At 42.1% G+C, this 21,677-nt stretch overlaps 1 protein-coding gene across 28 annotated transcripts in view; it reads left to right on the top strand.

The window, feature by feature from the left end:
• AGBL1 (AGBL carboxypeptidase 1) overlaps nucleotides 1-21,677 on the top strand; it is a 388,880-nt gene that overhangs the window by 170,979 nt on the left and 196,224 nt on the right. For 26 of the 28 annotated variants that reach the window (XM_085588337.1, XM_085588339.1, XM_085588336.1 and 23 more), the window contains one exon: nucleotides 11,990-12,150. In XM_085588337.1, the coding sequence (XP_085444463.1) occupies nucleotides 11,990-12,150 (161 nt within the window). Of the gene's footprint in view, nucleotides 1-11,989; nucleotides 18,653-21,677 lie in introns of those variants that run through there. The other 2 variants (XR_014957536.1, XR_014957537.1) reach the window with 2 other exon arrangements.

Here is a 21,677-nt window from a genome sequence, read left to right as displayed (position 1 = left end):
AAACAAAGGCTTTTTTTTTTATTTCCCCTTTCCTTAACTATGGATTTCTGTTCTGTGGATTTCTGAGTAGCTGCCAGAGGCACAGGTTTAAGCGAGTTGTTTGACATGCAGCACCATGTGCAGTGATGCTCCTCCCCACAGGACACTGCTGAAAGGATGGAGTTGAAAACTGCTCTGGGTTTTCTATATGTCTCTGTGATGTTTAGTTTTAAAACATTAACAGCTTGTCAAAGGAAAAACCTGAGTGAATGTTGGAATAGCACAACAAAGAGGAACATCTTGATCCTATTTTATCTCCATTGTTTCTCCCTCCTTATCTGTAGGAATATCATTTTTTTGTGAACTTAAAGGGCTTCACATGCCTCTTGGAAGAGGGAGTTCTGATCATATGTAGTGTTGTTTTAAAATCTTTGTCTTCTTTGTTCTCTATTACCAAGGTCATTTTCTTGGGAAAATTTCCTTAGCTCCTCTGAAAGTCCATACACTTTCCAAACTGAAGCGGTAATCCCCCTTTTGGACAGAACACTTGATTGTAGTAGAAATGATTGCAATGTCACAAACAGAGGATTATAATTTTCAGTAGAAGTCATAGAAGGGTTCCTAAGAAAAAGGCATCATGCTTTTATGCAAATTTTCTCAGGTAGTACATCTGCAAGATGAAAAATCCTGAGAGGCTGTAATCTGGAGTCAGCCTCTCCTGTGCTGATAAGTGTTTGTCTGCTTTGCTGTGAATGGTCAGTAGATCTTTCAAAGACTCAGAAACTTGTAAGTCCTCTGTGCTTCTCACCTGATTCTCTAGGTGAAACATTTGTCAGCTGCCCTCCATTAGCTTATTTCTGGTCTGCATCTCTGAAAAAGTCAATGTGGATACGTTCATGGCAAAATGTGCTTTTGTGGGGTCACATCAGCTACCCCATTTGAGAGAGCAGGCTCTCCTCACCATAGCTCTGTGTCTCTGAGTTTGTCTCACTTTCTTCAGTCTGTTCCTCACAGTCTTCAAAGACCTTATTTGTCTCTGTCTCTCCTAAAACAGAGTGTACAGGTATTAAACTGGCCCTGTGCTGGTAGGACTATAGAAGGGAAAATACTGACAAGTGATTTGCAAAAGTTTGCATCCAGCTGCCAGTTCTGACTGATGTTATCCTTGGTAAATAAATCCAAATGTATAAAATCATCTGGATGCTCCAGGTCAGCTCCTCATGGACAAGCACCACAAGTTCTTATCTCCTGTAATAAATTAGAAGCTTTGCTTTGGTCATCATTTTCTGATTTCATTTTAATAATAATTTTTCCAATTAAATTTAAGGTATAAATATACAGCATATGTATCTTAATGGCTCTCAGTTTAGTTTGTACGACTGGATAAGTGGGCTCTGATGAAATGAACCTCTGGGCTCTGCAAGCCCTTCTTAGTGGTTAATGGCAGCTGGTTCACCTGAAAGGACCTTCTTGATCTCTGATTCCTGACTGTGGATATCACATCCCTGGGACTCATTGCAGGATGTCCTTCCTAACCCAGCCTCTGAATGAAATGATTAGTAGCTTGCCCTTGTACTGTCTGGTGAAATCTACCTCTGACCCAGCTTTTTCATGTATTCTGTAACTTTCTGTGGTGTTATTGTATTACATGTTCATTTTGTGAACCTATATTAAATCAGAGCAGACATCCAAGAGGGTCCTGCAGTATTTTTGCCTGAATTGCCCTCAGTGTTATCAGCCATTCTACAGATGACTCATATAGAGTATTCAAAAGAAAGAAAGAAAAGAAAGGGTTATGTTTTCCCTGTTATTGTCCATTTCTCTGTTAAATGTGACAAGCAGCAAGAAGGGTCCTGTGTCAGAATGATAACACTGACACCTGTAAGAGAACAGCCAGCGAGCTCCTGGCTTGTTGTACTTCCATCCTCCCTCTTCAAAGGGAGCAGGCACCAGGCTGGGGGAAGCCCTCTCCTCTGCAGCATCTCTTTCCTCTGATCTGAGCTGGGCAGAGATGTTTTTTGTGCTTTCCCATGTGCCTTTGCCTTGGAAAATCAATGCCTCCTTTGTTGTTTTAGAAGTGCTAATATAATAAATTGTAGAATCATAGTTGCTTCCTGTCACTGATGCTGAGGTTGTAGGGAGGGATAGGTGGGAAGGCTGGCTTTGATGGTGTTTGCTGAAGATGACCAAAGAGAATTTGTGATATGGAAAAAAGAAATTAGCCTGGGGGAGCCATTTATAATTTAGGAAAAAAGTCTCAGGTAGCTCTTGACATGTGTCAGAATAAGGGGATGGATATAGAAGGCATGAAAGGTTACAGTAATGAGAACTGAAATGGGAGAGAAAGGTGCAGGGCTGTGGATTGGTCTGTGTCCTTATCTCTCACCTGTGAGGCTCTGGATGAAGGCCTATTTAAAGTAAGTTTCTAAGGAGACCAACACACAGAGGACCTCAGGGTAATCTCTTCTGGACACGTGCATGCGATCATTCCACCGTGGAAGCTGCTGTGTGCCATCTGATTGCCCAGAAAAACCTCCCTCAGGTGGAAGCTCTGCTCTGAGGCCATTGGCAGAAGGATATGAGGGATTTTGTGGAGACTTGGACCTGGAAGAAAGAAGTGCTTCCAGGTGTGATTTGGAAAACAACAAGGGACTCCAAGGACTGGAAAGATGAGAGTTTGTGTAGGCTGAGGTTTGGATGCTTTCTGGAGCCACAGTTCCCTGGCAGAGCTTGTAGGCAGCCAGGATGGGAACAGAGCAGGATGCTGTGAGACCATGCTGGCTGCTTTGTGCACAAATCAGTGCTTGGACATTGTCTCTCTCTGTTATTTGATATTTGATTAAGGTTGTAACTCAGAATTAGGTGAAGCCTAGGTTCTTTTTCTTGTAGGAGTTGTAAGGAAATTAAGAAATCAAACTAAAAAGAAATTTTTAAAACTGGCTAGCAGATTCAGCATTTGACTGTCTTAATCAGGTTCAACAAGGTAAATAATCATAATTATGATTCCTTATGTTTAGAAACTTACTTGATGTCAAGGGAGAACCACCAATACCACAACCACTGGACCTGGACTAACACAGAGATAAGGAAAACCAATGACTGAGAGCACTAATAGAATGGATAGGGCCTTGATAATATGATTTTTACTTTTTTAAAGAGGTACAAGAGCTAGAGGACAAATGAGAAATTAGTATATGAAGTTTTGTTCATGGCTTTCAAGGGTGAACCTAGGCTACTTTTCATGCAGAATGGTATCAGTGGCCATCCCAGATGAGTCACGGCTGATGAAAGGAGAGGTTCACAAAAAAAGAAAAAAAAAAATCAATAATTTTGGGAGTTGTGGAGTGATAAATAAAAAGATACGTGTCTAGTCAAAACCTAGTTAAAAAGCTGGGAAAAGTGGGTAGGATAAGGCAAATGGTAGGAGTGGTACATGGATTCATCTTACATTTATTTCCATCCAACTCTGGGATGGAAAGAAATGTAAAATGAATCCATTTACCACTCTGTGAATTGGTGCTGGTCAGTATGTATAATTTGAATGACTGGAAGGCAAGGAGATAATAGGATAATAAGATCTGCTGCTAGCAGCTGATGCAAATTATACCGTGGGAATAAGGGCTGAAAGACTGTGGGTACTAGAATGGAAGATGAAACATAGGCAGTGGCAGGGTGCAGCATGTTTGAAGGAACAGTTTAAAGCATTCAGACACATGGCTGGGCTCTGAATTAGCTCTAACCATTCAGGAAAACATAAGTATCTATTACAAAGACAGCTTGATAAAGATGTCTGTGCCATGTGCAGAAGCAGCAATAAAGAAAAAAGTAAGATGCCTGTGTGTGTGAAGAAATAGGGAGCCTTGGAAGATGTTCTAATATCTCTGTAGACAAGCGTGGTAACACCTCCTGTGGAGTCCTGTGCGTGTTATGGGTCATTTCTTTGTAAGAGACAAAGCAGTGATACACATGGGCTGGAGGGAACAGATGAAAGTTTTCAATGGCCTGGGAGGCAGCTTCAATAGGGGGAAAGCACTGAGGATCCTGGAGCTGCTGAATTCCAAAGGGAAGGGATGAAGCTCAGCAGTGCAGAGAGCGCAGCAGCGCGCGCGGGCTGGGGGAGGCTCTGCTGTGCTGGGAGGCAGCACAGCACAGAGCAGAACCCCTATCAAAGGCTCTCCTCTGCCTGACATCACTGCCAGGCCAAGACACAGGTTCACAGTGGTTTGTTAGACTCCACCATCATCCAGTGTGGCAGCAGAGGTAATGTGGGGTGTCACACTGGAGCCTGGCTGTCGGAACTCAAAACGTCCCTCAGACATTTTTGGATGTTCCGGGCCCAGGTCAGAAGCATTTGAGACCCTGGCAGGCAGCTGGAAACAGCTGTGATTTTGGATTTGAACCATGGAACAATTTACCAATCTTGCAGGAAGAACAAGAAGTCACAAAAGTTTAGATATTATAGTAGAAGTAGTCACAAAGTAAAGGGAAAAATGTTTGAGTGCTGTACATGGGGGTCAGAGGTTTTAAGAGGGAGGGATTTAGGCCTGCCCTGTCCTCCCTCTTTCTTCTTCCTTACCTCCATGTTCTTGGTGATGTTGGCACTCACAGATTGGTTTAGAGTAGAAAAGCACCATTTAATATAGGTAATAGGCATTGGGGAAAAACTATAAACATGTAACACGTAATGTACCATATAAAAGATAACACCAGCCCTGGGCGGAGAGAGAAGAAGAAGACAGGGGACAGAGAGGATGTCAGGGTGTGTGTGTGCCTCTGCCTGAGCTGCTGAGCAAACCACAGCAGCTCAAGAAGAAAATCTTTTAGATAAATTGCATTAAACTACCTTGAGACTGGACAACAGAAGACTACTGAGTCTTTCTTGGAAGCACGGGTTGGGGGAGAGACTTTTCCACCACATGGAGCCACCCCTGACCCAGGGTGAGCTCCGGCACCTGGCCTGTTGTCCGAGTTGTGCTCTGATGGCTTTCACTAAATCTGTTCTAGTGCCCCTGTCCCCCTGTTGGTGCAAAAGTTCCGTGGTCCTGGTGTCTCATTTTGGATGGGGAATTAAAGCACACTAACCTTACTGTGTCATTTTGGTCAATAAATATTTTAATCTGGGAAAGAATAGAATGTACTATAGAAAATCATGCAGAAAAGCAACGGAGTGTTGTATAATATAAGAAAAATGGGCATCACCATTCCATGAAATGAAGATGCAACAATTGACTCTTTGTATAACATATAATTAACCTGGGGATCCCCACTGTGAATGACATTATGAAGACAAATACCTTACTGAGATTTTTTAAAGTGGATTTGACACTTTGAGTAGCATCTACATTTACATTAGCCAGGATAAGTGTCATAAATCATTTTTCCAAGGCATGTGCTGATCACTAGCCAGGATTAGAAAATTATTTTACACCCATGGTGAAATATGGCCAAACTGGGTAAATTCATAGCTGCTGAAAAGGCTTGGGTGGGCCAAGAGTCTGCTTACTTTTCTGTACATCAGGATTATTTATAGAGGCAAACTTTTAAGTGGAATAAGAGGGGAAGAAAAGTCATCCAGGGATTAGGCTGCCAATTTAGGACTTGAAAAATTTCAGCTTCTTGCTTTCCCGAACTGCTCTTAAAAGCTAATTCATTTGACACACTTTCTGAGACATAGCCCCACCTAACATTTAATCTCCAGATACCTCAGGCTATAACCTGCCTGTGACTTGTTCCATGCTCCACAGAGTTCAGATAGCAGGGAAAGGAACATATGTGAGAGGAGGTTATGGTGAGATTACTGATGAATTTTCAAGATACCAGCCTGTTGGAAATACTGGGAGCATGGGGAAGAAAGGTGCTTTCTAGAACAAAGCACTTGATAGCCTCCAATAACTGATAATTATTTCCTTGCATTGCCTCAGAATTCCTATGTGACTTGAACAGTCCCTAGTTCTGTTTCTTGTCAGAAACAGAAGTGTCCTGGAGCAGTATTTCTTTTTCTTTAGAAATTAGCATGTTGGGGTGTTTGGCTTTTTTTTTTTTTTTTTTTTTTAATTGTTATAATTATTTAAAGTAGTGGCATCACCTTTGGCATTGGTTAGGTCTACAGTCAAAATATTGCTTTCATCTTCATTGGATGGTACAGTCAGGCTTCTCCCCAAAACTATCTGCAGTCCTCAAATAGGAACTTGAGGCACTCCTGATCCTGTTACTGTGCAGATTCCACTAAACTGTGCAGTTCTGGCCTGGCCTTCACTCAGCCTCTTCAGTTCTGTTTGAAAAGACATTGTGGGACAAGGAGAAAGATTGTTCAGTGTCTGCAGAGAGGGATAAGCTTAGTCCAGGCTCATCCAGGGCCTAAAATAGGTCCCTAGCATGTCACAAGGAAATGAATGAGACAGAAAACCGATGTACTACTCAATTTTATTGGAAAGCAAGAACTCTGCAAAGAACAGCATCTTTCTACATGGTTTGTCTGCATAGGTGGAAAACATCCTCATTTGTCATTCTCTTTTTTGTTCCTGACATGACCACCCATCACAATTATGGCCCACATGAAAAAAACAACAGAAAAAAACCAAAAATAAATACCAAACTGAAAAAACAAACAAAATACCACTCAAACCAACCAACAAACAAAAAATCCAAACCAAAAATGTTATTGTGCTGTTCCCTGTCCAGCTACTACCTCAGTGTGTGTATGCAGTTTTTGAGGAGATAGGAAGTTAAATTCACCCCTGTCTCCACCCTCTGTAGTCTGCAAATTATTGGTATAAAAAAAACAGTAGTAGCAGTGTTGAGGTAGAGTGGCCAAGAAAAAAGAGAGCTCAGGTGCAACACTAATAGAGTTTGGCTCCTCCTCCAACTCATGATGAACTTGCCATATACTGAGTCATTGATGGGAGGCAATTAAGGAAGGGACAAAGGATGCTGGGGAAGGAACAGAGAAGGAGAAGAAATTTGGAAGGAAAAAGAGGGTGGAGGGAAACAGCTGTGGAAATATTGCAAGGGAAAGGTGGAAGTGTGTGGAAATGGAAATGTCAAACAAATAGCTAGATAGTGGAAAGAAGGAAAATACCTTTCCCCACAATAGAACTGGGGAATTCATAACCTAAATAACTGGGTTTTCTAGAGAAATTGGCAACGAGTTCTGTTTGTTAAATTCCCAGTTCTTCTGTGAGCAGTTTGTCCAGGACTCTTTCTCCAGCAGATTGGAAGGAGAAGGTATTTCATCTCTCCTTTCAGTCTGTTCCTTGAACAGTGTTGCCTGTGACATACATACCTTTTAATAGTAAAAGAGCCCATTTGAATGATTAAAACAATAATTACTTCTGTGTTGTTGAAGTTTTTCTCAGCCAAAACACCAGCTGAGCTCAGCAGAAGTTTTGTGAGGCGATTCAAAGCAAGTCAGGCATTTTCTCCTCACCACGTGGGCAGAGCACCAGATGTAATGAGGACAGAGCACCAGATGTAATGAGGACAGATGTGCAGAGCAAGGCACATTTCCCCAAGGGTGCCAAGGTGGTCAAGGTTGCCATTAGCTTTCTTCTTCTTATCATTCCTCTGTATCAGCATCCACTGACCTCAACAACCCTCTCTTCTTTCTCATCCTTTTATCTCTCCCACCCTTTTATCTCCTGTCTCTAACTCCAGTCCCTCTCATCCTTCTAGAAATTCCTGCTAGGCTGGTTTTTCTTCTTCCTTGCATCTTCAACCTTTTCCACTCAGTTAATCCTCTTGAAATGTTTTGGCCCAAATTCTCATCCCCTCCACTTCATCTGTTTTACATGCCATTTTTGCTTCTGAGGGATCTCTGGGGAATGAGAAAACCTGGGTTATTCCCTACTGTCCTAGTTGTCCAAATAGCCAGGTCCCCAGCAGGTGTCTGTGTATTTTCATTCACAGGGGTTGAAAGTACAGTAACCTTCAGGGCTGGCTTGAGCTAAATATAAGGCTGCAGACACCAGGCACCAAATGTTTCATTCAGCTCCCTAAGTTTGTCCTCTAAGAGCTTCCAAATGGTTTTGATTAGTATTCTGAGGGAGATCTCACTGATGGAATTAGTGAGAAACCAGACTGTCAATTTATATACCCGGCCTTAGGGCATAGCCATTGTGCATGTGTAAAGCTGTTGAGATGCAGGGAATTTCTGTAAGTGTGTGTTTGTATGTGTTGACTGGAAGTGGGTTTGCAGGGAAAAGCTGTTGCCCCAAGGACTGAACAGTGACCTAAAGCAGGAGAGGCCACTGATGTGGCTGTGCTGAATGTCAAAAATCCCTTTCAGGAAAAAATGGATCCCTCTGAAATTTTCTTTCTACTTGTATTTATTAGTATCTCCCAGCTCTAATTTTACTGTAAGTCTCATTACCCTTGTGGAGAAATCTCTAATTTAACTCCTGGAGTCTTTCCACCTCCTTCAACAATATCTGTGATACAAAACTATCACTGTCTTTGTCTTCTGGAGTATTTAAAGCACATGAGTAATGAATAATAAAGTTTTTCCATTACATTGTCATTTAGCCTGGGAAGTATTTTGAGGGCAAGCTGAGAGATATTGAAAATATTTAGTTGTGGGTGTTTATTTGATGCATCAGTGCTGAGCGTGAATGAACTGGTTTTCCAACACAATTTGATCCATTCTGTTTAGGAAAATTTGTATTGACAGTGTTGAGACCAAATGATAAGTCTTTTATTCTTGCTCCCCTGTTTTGTATTACAGTGGAAAATAAATATATCTTGAACTTGGGCTGTTATTAGACATCACCTCCTCCCATTCTTTCTGTTGCAGTATGAAAATATGAAAAGGGTTTAAGAAAAGATTTTCAGCTCCATTACTCTCTATAATAGCCAGGAAACAATTAACCTGTTATCCCTTAACATGATGTCTGGAGAAGATTATTGCATGACAGAGCCCAAGGGACCAATTTGTATCGTGCAGAGGAATGTGCTGCATCAAGCTGAAGCTGGCCCAGACTGGTCCTTTGATGTAATGGAGAGCAAAACCTGTGTGGAGCTTTGAGCTGATCATTAAAGAAGGGTGGTTTAGTTAGCATGTTTCTGAGGCTGGACTAATTAGGACTGATGAGGTAATCTGCAGCTTTCTGGTGCAGGGGTGCTGCTTCCTCCTCCAGAATTCACCTGGATCCTTTTGGCGTGGGAGGCTTTGCACCGTGCTCCACTGCTCACACAGATGTGGCCAGAGGAGGGGACAGAGCTGTAAAGCCTCATGCCAGAGAAGAAGATGGGGTCACTGAGAATCCAGGCTGGCAGGACACTGCAGGGGAGGTGCTGGCAGGCAGAGCAGCTTCCTCCTGTACAGCTGTGACAAACAGACCATGTATTGTCACTTGGTAACACCCAGACAGCTCCCCTGCCACGGAGCTGTGCTTCCTACCAGCTTCTCAACCAAACCAGGCTGCATTGCTTCTACGTTTCTTCTTTCTTTTGTTTCTTTTAGGATACATTCATAACTCTGACTTGTAAGCACAATCTCAAAATTATTGCAGCTGGCTGTGCCACATGGCTACAGGGGAAATGCCTGGAGGTCAGGCTTCCCTTTCAGTAATGCGGGTGGGACTGATTATTAACCACTACACCAGGTCCTGGCGCTGCTGGCAGATGCCATCAATAACATTAGTTCAACATGTCAGCTCTGTCCCCAGCTTCAGTTTAATGGCAGTCATGCTCTGCACCTCCAGCTCCTCCCTCTGCTGAGAGCTGTGGAAGCAGAAAGGAGAGAGAAAATTGCCTGAGTTAAAATAAATAGATGTCCATGTTTGAAGTGAATAAAGTATTCTAGCAGGCAATCCTCTGGCTGAGTTTCTAGCTGTTACTCCTGAGCTGTCTATATCAAAGCAATATGGGTACATCGTAGAGCAGCTGACTTCAGTGCATGAACAGCTACTGTCTTAGGCTTCTGAGGTGTGTTATGGTGTTAATATTATTATTATTATTGTTTTGCTCATAGTTTCTTAAGGCCTCTCCATATCCTGAGTAAAACTCTAGGGAGTCATAAAGCCACAGGCTGAATTTCAGCTCAGGCACAGTTTGCATCTCCTTGATAGCTGTTTAGTATGTTGCCTTAATCTTGGAAGCAAGACCCTGAGATGAACCCCAGGGAAAGCCTCGAGATGTTCTTTGTATTTTTTGCCCCTGAGAAAACAACTGTCATGCTGTGGAAATGACATCTTTTTTCTTTGAAATGTCACCACTTCTTCCTACTGGTTGTAACTCTGCCACACTACAATATCCTAAGTCTTTTACAGTAAAATAATAAAAGATTTAGGAATCTATTTAGAGCTGCTGAGCATTCTTATTGTTTTGTGTTAATGACCCTCAGGTTCCATAAACCTCTCCCTCTATTTTTGTTTTTCTTATGAATTATTGCTAAACTTTTCTAGTAGCCATATCTTGCTGGGCAAAGCTTGCAGTAGAGGTAAATAAGAGGAGAATAAAAATTATATTGGCTATTTAACCATTGTAATAGACATGCTTAAGAGACTGTTCAGAAGGCAAAAGTCAGTTTTTCTGGAGCTCTAGACCCTGCTTAACACTAAGGCTGTGCCCTCAGACTGAGTGTGCTCTTCTGAGCAGGTCCTTCCTTGTCCAGCCACTCAGGACATCTTTGAGTTCTAGATTATGTTAATCATAACTATGAATTCATGCTTTGCTCACAGGGCTCAGAAAAGAAACTGAATTACAATATCTTGTCCACAGGGAAATGTACTTGTGATCAGAGAGGGTGGTTTTTAGGCCAGATGATATTTACATATGCTGGGTCTGCTAGAGAGGAAGTTATGGTGGTGCTGTGCAAATAGTTTCTGTCCTCTAACAAAAATGCACTGAAAAACTCCTCAGGAGAGCTGCAGACATTTGTGTGAAATCTCTTCTTTCTTCCATCCACCTGTGTGTTTTTGGCTCAGAAATAATCTTCCAGCTATACAGAGGTGTTCAGACCACAGGGTCCCAAATCATTTTGCAAAAATAACTTTATATAGGGAAAGAGCAGAGCTCTGTCCCTTGTCATGGATTACTGAACACATTATATTTTATAATATAAATTATAATGTGTTCGATACCCATGAGATACTCACTAACAAATATCTAGTGGAGAGTGATGTGCAGCTCACACCATGCTTAGGGCCAGGGCTTATTCTGGACTCCTGAGAGTTGCTAAGGAAACAGCCTGGGAGTGGAGCTGGAAGTCTCTCAGAAGCTTGGCTGCAGAGATGTTTTTTGCTGCAAAAACACTCAGGGCTGTTATTGGCAGAGGCAGCAGCTGGTCCAGCCCCTGACAGGTGATGCAGTCTCTAAGTGCCAAAGATGAGGGACTCTGCAGTTTTAGTTTCTTTCTGGTGTATCTGAGCTTTGTTTGTCTCTTGCCCTCCTCTCACCAGAAGCATGAAACTGCCATCAATTACACTGACTTACTCTGATGCAGGCCCTTGGTGTAAACCCAAACACAGACTATTCACAACCAGCAAGGATCCACAGCTTGGAGAATTCCTTTCTTGAAAGATGAAGTTGATAATACAAACCCTGTTTGTGCTACCAGCTTTTAACAGACTGAGAAATTCCTTAGAGGTGTTTGTTATTTTGCAATTACTTTGTAATTGATTTTCTCAAAAACCAATTCATAACTTGTTAAATATCTCTTCCTCTCTTTCCTCCCCTTGTCCCATTCCCTTTTCCATCTCTGCCACTGCCTAATGTTTATAATCACAGGACTTATTTTATTCCCCATTACTTAGGTAGACAGGTCCTCTACAGAGAGAAAGAAAAACTGGATGATTTGTAAAAGTGGATTTACAGTCAGATTCTCCTGGGGTCCAAGTCTAATTCTTATGATGACTTCTGAAAATTTATTTTGCCTCTGTTTCCCCTGCTGTAAAACAGAGGCTATTTTGGGTTAGCTTCTGTAGACCATGTGCTGTTAATTAATTTACAAATGATTCTGCAGGGGAAACTTTCATATGTAGGAATCATGAAACCTCATGCTTCTCTCCATCAGGGCCTGCAGCTGGGAACGCAGGAGCTGGAGGAGATGGGAAGCAAGTTTTGCCTTGGTTTGCTGATTCTGCACCTCAAATCCCTGCCCTGCAGCAAGGAGCTGATGGCTCAGGCAGCACTCCTGCTGGATCTGGAGGAGGAGATCACAGACCGGGCACAAAGGTCAGGGACTGGCATATCCAGAGGGCTCTGCTGTGGGAAGGGAGTTGGTGGGGCATGTTTGGGTTTAGATCTGCAGAAATGGACTCTCCTTATGGCTGAGATTTGTATCTTGGAAGATGCAGTTCATGGAGAGTAATTGGAATTGAGATGTAATTGACTCCCAAAGAAACTACTGAAACAATGGGGCCATGCCCTGCAGCCATCCGTGTGAGAAAAAAAGGTGAAAGAGAAGTACCTTTCTCTGTTTTCCAGTGAGTTTCCATTCTCCTGTCAAAACTGGAACATGGGGATGGTACTGCCCCAGAAAAATTCATCAGCAGGAAACATTTTCCTGCTCACTGTCACATGGGGTTCTGTCCAGCTCGGATCCTCCATGGAGAGGATCTCTTATAAGAAAGGCATTATGGAAGTGCTGCACTGTAGGGAACAAGTATTGCAGATTATAAAAGGACACTGATAGCATGATTTAGAAATTGTGGGCCTCATACTGCAAGTATACTCCTATAAATTCTTTTCCTCACAGCATGGAGTCCTTTAGTCATTTATAGCATAGATGTATGACTTTTTGATGGGCAGAAAGACGTTTTGATCCTGCTGGCTATTTAGGACGTGTTTTTCCAAATTGGAAAATTAATTTACTTGCTTCCTCTGTTCCATGGGGGGTATTTAAGTGAGTTTGCCCCATTATAAATACAAGAGGAATTTGACCTGGAAAAGTGCCTGAGTATGAGAGTATTCAGCTTGAATTTGTGATGAAGCAGAACTACATAATTTCTCTAGGCCATCATCACTTGTTAGTGCTACGTGTATCACATATGTTTGCAAGAATGTTTTTCCAAGACACATGGAGAAAGAAGACTCAGTGATGTGACATGATTTGAAGCTCCCTGATGGCTTTGTCATCAAAGAGCTCTCTCAGCTTCATCAATGAACATCAAGTTTTTCAGTTGCAGAAATACCCCTGCAATTTATAGCAGACTTCCAGTCTTTCCCCTGCAGGAACATTTACCCAACATTAGCACCACCTGTTCCTCATGCCAAAACCCATTCTTGTAAGCTTGTTCACAGTTTTAAATGTTTATGAGGGACATTTTGAAAAGAAGGATAAGATGTAGAGACATTCCTTTGGATTAGCTGTGCTCACTTGTAGTGTGAACATATAAATGAAGCAATAAGGTGGATGCTAAACACCATCCATGTTGTGGACAGCCATCCAAAAAATCATTGTTATGTCATTAGAGAGAACTGCTGGAGCCTGGCTAGGTTTTGGGATATAAATCAAACTTTTGAACTTGAGCTAGAAGAGCTTTTGCATAAAAATAATGTACGGGAAGAAAAACATCAAACCCTGACTTCTCTCAAACATTGACAAAAAACCATCTGGTCACAGTAACTCAGTAAGCATTTTCTCTGATCTTTGTAGCCTTCTGCTACTTTTTCCTTTAGCTGACTTTATATTAATGGAAATTAATTCTATTTATCCTATTATCTCTTTACTGTGTGGTAATTGATCGGTACAGAGGGAACATCTCTAGTGACAAATATTTTTAAAGAAGTTAACAAAAAATAAAAGTTCTCTTACTTTGTAAAACTCCCATGTGTCCTCAGTAGCTAAAAGCAAAGTCTTCTACCTCTTCAAGTTTGCCCAGCAGTAGTGAGAACCTCCTTGGCATCTAGGAATGAATGTCATTGCTAAAAGGCAATTGATAGGTAGCTGATAATTTTCACTGGGTGTAATTGCAAGTTTGTGAAATTTTACTAGTTTGAATATAACTTGTTACCATTTGCAGACGAGGTAAGCAGCTGAATTGATAATCCCACCCAGAGGAGTCACATTGCAGGAGCTGGTTGCAAAAGACTGTGTGAGGGGAGATGCAGGGACCAAAGTGTTTGTTAGCATATTCTCTTTAAGAATAAATAATTCATGGAAAATGATTGTGCAGCATATTGATTCTGATTCAGAAAATTAATGCTTTCCTCCCATGTTTCTCTGAGCCTAGCCAAGAGAATTCCATGGTTTGTTTTTAGTGGAATATTGGAGCCAATGGAAGAATGGAGAATAATACAGAGGGCTCAGTGATTCAGACAGGAGGGCAACTATTTCTACATCCCTCTCTCTACTCACAGGTTTTGAAAAAATATAATAAATTATTCTTTATCAAAACATTTCTCTGGAGGCAGCTGAAGAGTAACACTCAGTCTAATATTAGTCTGTAAATATTAAGGCTAATCTAGTTCTGCAAGGTAGCACCAAAACCTTGCAGCTGATATATCATGACATCAGTAGAAATTATACTCTGCTGCTTCCTAGGATAGACCCTCCTCTGTGGGTTTGAGTGAAATGTTTGTAGTTTAAAATTAGCTCTGTTTTACACTGTGCTTACCAGAAAAATGCACAGTATCCTTGTATGCTTTCTATACTTTACCTCAGAAAGTCTGAGTAGGTGTGAATAAAAATACCCACATTTCTGTGTACCTTTGCCAAAGCAAAGCCAGATTTGGGGATCCTTCAGGTATAACACAGAAAAAGTTCTGGGCGGTCACTTGGTGAATTTTTTTCCTTAAATGCTTTAAATAGTGAACAGCAGCGTCTTTTGAACAGCTTACAAGCTATCCCTGTTCCAGAAGTCTGTAGTGTCCTGGTCACAGGAAATTATATGCATGACAGCTATTTAAGTGGGAGGCAATAGCTTTTACTGTAGCTAATGTTCTCTGGCAAAGGAAAATGTGTCCCAAAGACTGTCCTGCTGATAAGTCTAGAAAGAGATGCAAATATTGGGTGAGGCTTTCCATAGCAGTATTCACCAATATCAAAATAAAAGGTTTGTATTGCTCAGCCTGGATGCAAACACAAGCTTCTCTTAGTTGTTATGTTTTTGGGTTTTTTTTTTTGGAAATCAAGCTGAAATTAAGCTTTGAGCAGTGTGATGTATTCCACAGTGCTGATGCTAAATACATCTATCTCAATCTAATGTGTTTTCTGTGTATGGGTTTCTGAGTGCCCATCTCTGTAATACTCTGGGTGACAGGTCAAGCTGTGGAACAAGAAGTTAATCCAGCACTGGATAAAGCTGACTCCCAGATGAAATGTCTCATTGCAAAGGTACAGAGATCAAAAGCTGCGGAGCCAGAGATCTCTTCTGTTGTGAAATCCCTGCAGTTCATGTCCTGCATTTGTCTCTCTTTGCCCTGGTGTCTGCTGTGCGTGGCATTGACTTGGCATCTCAGCATCTCCCTCCGACAGCAAACATTTTCACCTGTCAAGGTTCATAACTGTTTGTGTCCTTTGATTTTCCTCTTCAGGCTCTCTGTGCTCCGGGTGTGCTGCAGCCCGATTCTCTCACTGCTGCTGTGAGAAGGATAAAGGAGCAGGCTGGACCCTGCTTCCCTGGGATAAACTATTTGCTGGGCCCTTTATAGAGCTGTGGTAGAGCCAGTGGTCAGTAAATTGGAGGCAGGTAATAGCTGTCAGGGAAGTGCCTGCTCTGATGGAGGCCTCCTGTGAGAATGGGAATTTCTCACACCAGATCAGGTCTATTGTGCTCAGTGTGCTGTCTCTAATGAGCCAAAGAAAGGTGGAAGGAGTCTTTAGCACACCTAAATAAACATGGTTTGGTGCACAGACAAGAATTTCTTCCTGTTTCCTCTTCACAGTCCATCTTTCACCTAAATTGTCACCTGCAAAAGGTATCATTGACAAGCATGACTGGGGCAATGCTTGGAATAATTTCACAGCAGAGGCAGTGCTACCTCTGAGAATAACCAAGAGGGGCTGAGCTTCCACCAGTGGGGCTGTGTGGCTATTGGGACAGTGGAGTATTTCCCCTAAACACATGATGTCCCAGGATATCATAAAATTGGCCTAACAGCTCTATGTCACTGTTCTCAACATGTGGCAGCTGTCTCAGGAACATGCCAAAAATGGAGAAAGCACAAGAGGCAGCACAGAAAATGCATTAGAGCTACAATGTGTGATGTGAGGAAGAAAGGTTAAATTGCTCCAGGCATTAGTTGGTCTTTTAATTATCAACCTGTGCTTCTGGGACACATATTGACTCTCATCCAGGCATCCTCGTGTTACACAAGACCTCTGCAGGGACTTGGTTGTGGCTTTTCTTTTCACTATGTTATTTCCACCAGCACTGAATAGGTTTGATCTTATGGATCATTCTGACAAGATCAGAGGCCAAATATGTGAGAATTTTCTGGTCTTTGCAACCACTTTCAACAAACAACGCCATGTGTCAGATGCTCATACAAGCAATTTATTCTCCTCTTTCTCAAACTTGGCCTCATAAGATGGTATTGCCATGCTCTAGGAAGAATTACTGAGGTTTCCAGCATCCCACTATGCCTTACAATCAATTTTGGCATTCAGAACCTTTCTGTGTGAAAAGCAAAATGCAGCTTGTACTTTGGACATCATGTTTTTTAGAATAGTTTCCATGCCTCATTTCCTATAAAAGTAATTAAATTTTAAGTCACTGCTGTCCAGGTAGCTTCACATTTGTCCTGACCACAAGGAGGATGGGAAGTGACTGCTCACATAAAGCAGGTTGGAGAGAGACAAAGAGGGATCCCCTCCCTCTCCAATATCCTCCCCCTTTTCCTTGAGGTTTAAACTGATGGCACATTCCTTAATTTTCTTTTTTTCCCTGCCCTCCAGGTCATGCTAGGAAATGTTTTGCATATACTGCAGCAATCACAGCCATTTGTTCATGAGACATCTCCAGTGTTGAGACACTTCTGTGAAGTCATTTTCTGCTGACTCAGACATTGTTTATCTCCTGTGTTTCTTCATCATTTCTTACCTTTCTTGAGCACAGCCAAATCTCTTCCCACCCCAAATGGTAAATATGTCTAGCTCTGCTATTAATCAAAAAGAGAAGGCTTAATCATTTCTCTGTTTCTTTGTCCAGATGTATCTCTTCATCTTCCTTACAGTGAGCAGGTAGATGGGTCAGTGCATGGATGGCAAAGCCAGAACTGACAAGAGAGATTTGCAGATTATTTAGAAACGTGTGTGCTGTTCTTCTATACCACATTGATGCACCATCATGATCCTGGATAGTATTGAACTGCTGAATCTCCCATCTTGTCACTATAATGCACCTTCTCCTGATTATAGCTGTGCAAGCAATTTCACTCATCTTTTAAACTGTGTGGCCAAAAGATAATTCAGATCAAATGAAAGTGATTTTGTGGAAATGAAGCAAACAAAAATGGGAAAGTTCAAACAACAAGAAATACAGCTGGAGCAAAGCACGCTCACTTCATTTGAGGCATCCTTAGTGCATCTTTGAATAGCAGAAATGTGTTTTTTTTACCCACATGCAGTAATGGAAAATTGTTCCCCTGCCTGGTGGGATGGGTCTTCCTTTTCATGCAGGTGAGTGTGGGTGTCAGTGTTACATTTTTTTGGTTGTGCATACTGAAACAAGTTGCAGTTCAAAGGTTTAGGTGCAAGACAGGACTTCACCCAGCACAGCACCCCATCCTCTCCCAGCTCAGGTGCCACAGAAGTCACAGTGTCCAGGTCTGAGCCAGAATGGACAGCTGGACTCTGGGGGGCCCTCTGACATATGGCTGAAGATGAAAATGCTCTTTCATCCCTTAGAGAACCTAACCATAGCAGGAGTTTTTTGACCAGATTTGATTCAGGTTTTTATTTACTGGAGTTCCATTTTTCTGTATGTAAAGATTTGGTGCATTTTTAACCATGATCATCTGTGGACATTAAATACTTTGTGGCAGCTTTCAGAAGAGGAGGGTGTTTGTTGATGCTATTTTTTGGCTTAGTCACAAATTTTATTGCTGGTAAAGGAATGTGAAATTTCTACTGTTATATGAGTATCTCTGGATGAGGTATTTCTGTATTAGATGCTGGAGAGAAAAGTGCTGTGGGAATGCATTTACCTAAGTAAGCCACTCTAGTTTGTCACTTTGGTGCAGAACACGGGGCAAAAGGGGTTTCTATAATGCATTTCATAAAACACTTGTGAGAGCACAATCTAACATTAATTCACTATGACAGGTGTGAGAGTGGCTCAAGCTGGGCTTTGGCTTCAGAGCAGACTTATGTTGCTGTAACCATTAAGGATCAGTTCAGGAAATGCTTTAACTCCTGACTTATATAACACTCTCCAGCAACTTTTCACACTGATGCTGCAAAAGAGTGGTGCCTCCTTGCACCCCCAGGGTTTGACCTAAAGAATTGCCACCTCTGTTGTTGAGAGGAAAAAACCCTTGGATTTTAAGTTTGAATCTATTACAGATTTTAGATTTTATTGTTTTTATATGCCTCAATAAACTTGTTTTCAAAATAAAAATGTGAACCTTCTTCTGTCCACCCCTTTAGCCTTCTTATCCTGCTCTCTTCTGTGCCTCTCCTTTGTTATTGTGAGAATAGAAGCCCAGAGAATTCTTTGGAGGCTCAGCCAAGCAATGCAGCTTATAATGAATATATTTGGTATTCAGAAGGCTTTCATGTAGCTGTTCAGAGGTGAGCCACTGAAATTCAGCAACTTTTCATTAACACTTTGTAGAGCTGTCCCTATTTTCCTCCTATTGATTTTTATTATTATTATTATTCTGAGATGCCTTGCAAGCTGCTCAGCTTCTGTTGACTGCTATCAAATGCCAGCTCCAGTTATGCCAGGCTGGGTATAAGTATTCATGCTCATTTCAGAGGTAATTAATTTATCCTTTTTTAGCTAATAATAGCAATTTAAATAGATGCAGAAAGAAAGGAGAGGAAAAGAGCAAATGGGAAGAGAAAGAGATCATAGAAAGGACTTCAAACATGCACAGAAGCACTGCTTGCTATTGTATCTCTCTGAGGTTATTCAAATTACCATACTCACACAGATCTGACTGGACTACAGATAATGAACTTGTATATACCCAGCAGAACAAATGGGCTCTGCAGTGCCCTTTCTGTGAGGCATATTGCTATGGTGCTGTCTGGCATGAGACATTTTGGTATTGATTAGGAGCATCTGTATTTCTGTGCTGCAGTCTTTCTCCCTTAAGATCTAACTTGAAATATGAAAGCCACTGGGGCCCTTTCAGGCTGAGATAGAAAAATAAAGCAGAGGGCTATCAGGGGTTCAGGAGTTCCCATTTATGGAGCATTCCCCAAAGCAATGCATTGTGAGGGGTGCACTCTGTTCTCTGAGGTGGCCTTTATACAGGCCAGGACACTGCTGACACCAGGATAGAATAAAAGCTTGGCTTTTCCTAAGAGGATGCAAAGAGTAGTGGGAGAAACAGTCTGTTTAGACTATTGATCATTTTGAATGCAGGCAGAGGTGGGATTTCAGATTGAACATATCACAGGTCTAGTGCTGAAGAGGCAGGTTCAGAGCACTATATATATAGCCTTAGGTAGACTATATCTATACTGCAGCAGCTACCGAACATCAGTTGCATTAGATTTAGGGCTCTGGCACAAGATAAGGGGGAGAAAACTTTGTCAGTGCATCTCTGCTGTCCTTTGTTTTCAGCTATTTGACATTATTCAGAGGATATGGATGCACAAGGCATAACTGTAGTGGGAGTCCTTGTGTCTTTGTGTGGGGGGAACCATAGATAAACTCTAAGGTTGTTTCAAGGATCTTGGTTATTTAGTTTTCTTGTGAAACTTTTCCAAATGGTGTTCCCAGAGTCCCAGAATAACTTGAGACTTGTGGAAACCAGAGAACAGTCAGATTTTTCATACTAGTACATACTACAGGCAAAGCAATGGAAGGAGTGAGGAGGATGTTAGATGAAATGCACTTCCAACCTTTAGAAGTAAGCACATTTTTTGGGATGTTGTGTATTTTTCCCCTCTTCATTGCAATTGTCACTTCAGTTGACCTCTACTTAATCTGTCCACAGCTCCCACCAGAGCTTTTTGAAGAACACAGTCATGTAGGTGAAAATTAGACTGGCTGAGGATCAAAATAGATTTTTCTATCCCATGTGTTGGAGAGTTAATCACGTGGCATAAAACACAGGAACAGGAGACTTAGATCTGGATTACCTGGATCAAAGGCTTCATCATGTGGTGTTCTCACCCCTTGAATCCAGCACAGTGGCTCAGATGGCCAAGATTCACAGAATTTAGAGGCAAACCAGAATGAATGCCAGTGCTCTGTGAGCTTCTATAGAGCAGAAATGTCTCCCCACCCACAAGCAGCATCAGAGGCTTCAGTCCTGCAGAGCAGGACGTGGTGCTGAGAGCAGCAGTGCATATATTGCCACTGTCTGAAGGAGGTTTTCCTGTCATAGGTGAAATACAGGTCTAGAAGGAGCCAAATCCCCTGTAAAACCACCAGTGGGATCCAGTTTTTCACCAGAAGTTTGTACCTGTATAAATCATTCAGACAATAAGAGCTAAGCAGTCCCAAATGGATTTGATTTAACAACCTTCATAGTCCCTTTGTGTCCCTCCTTTCTCTGCAAAGAGAAAATAAGAGCAGAGATTTCTGCTTTCGAGGTAAATGCTGTGTTGCAAGTCCTTTTGGTCTGGTGCCCAGCCTGCAAATGAGAGTCTGACCAGGTCTCCTCTACTGTGTGACAGTGTTCAGCTGCTGTCTCGGAGCATATCAAAAACTTAGCAAGACAAATAAGAGACTAAACGGTTAAGGGGATAGAGGAGGAAGAGAAATTCATAATTAAAGCTGTCAAGTTGCAATAAAAGGAGCACATAGCCTGGAAGGAAAGCGGGTGGGCGAGCAAAGTGTCATATTTGCAGGTGAAAGTTGGCACTTGAACAGCATTTTAAAGCACTCCAAAGCCACCTCCACTGACATCTCAGCAGCATTGTATATTCTGTCAGAGGCTCTGGCTGTTCAGTGCATTGTGGCTGTGACTCACACACAGACCCTGCCTCTTGCTGCCTCACTAGATCCTGTACAGAGAGACAGGTATTGTGTGAGACAGGAGATAAATATGTGCAGGCCGTCCTTCCAGACCCCAGCACACACGTGCACCAGAGTGGATGAGTGCTTAAGGTGAAAGCCAACCCCTCCAGCTCTTGATAATTCATTGTGTTCTCTCAGAAACCATATGGATTTATTAGGATGTGGATGTTTAATGTGCTGTTGGCAAAAAGAACTTAGAAGAATTAAGCTGGAGTTGAGAGTAGAAGGATGTGAGGGAGAAGATGCACATAATTTAATGTAGTCAAGATTAACATCCTAGATCCTACTCTTATGAATGTAGGGAAAATTCTCTTTCAAGTGCAGCAATTCTCTCTCAGTACTGACAGAGTCCCACCTGTGTCTGGCCATGGTCACTCTGTGGTGCAGCCCAGTGGAAGGGACCTTCTCCACCAGCCCAGGACAGAGCAATGCCACTTTCTTACTGATGTCACAGTGCAGTGTGGGGCTGATTCTAGGCTGGAACAGTGCAGAGGGATCTGTCATGTGCTGGAAGGGCTCAGTGTGCACATAGGGGTATTGGTGGTGGGAAAGGAAGCCAAGATTCACCAGCAGAGCTCTATGGAAAATTGTGGCTCTGCTGGAATTGGGTTGGGATAC

This window comes from Lonchura striata, chromosome 10, assembly GCF_050655825.1.
Source record: "Lonchura striata isolate lonStrDom1 chromosome 10, ASM5065582v1, whole genome shotgun sequence".
NCBI classification, from domain to species: domain Eukaryota; kingdom Metazoa; phylum Chordata; class Aves; order Passeriformes; family Estrildidae; genus Lonchura; species Lonchura striata.
Note: the sequence above shows the minus strand (reverse complement) of the source record. Positions and strands in the feature narration are given on the sequence as shown.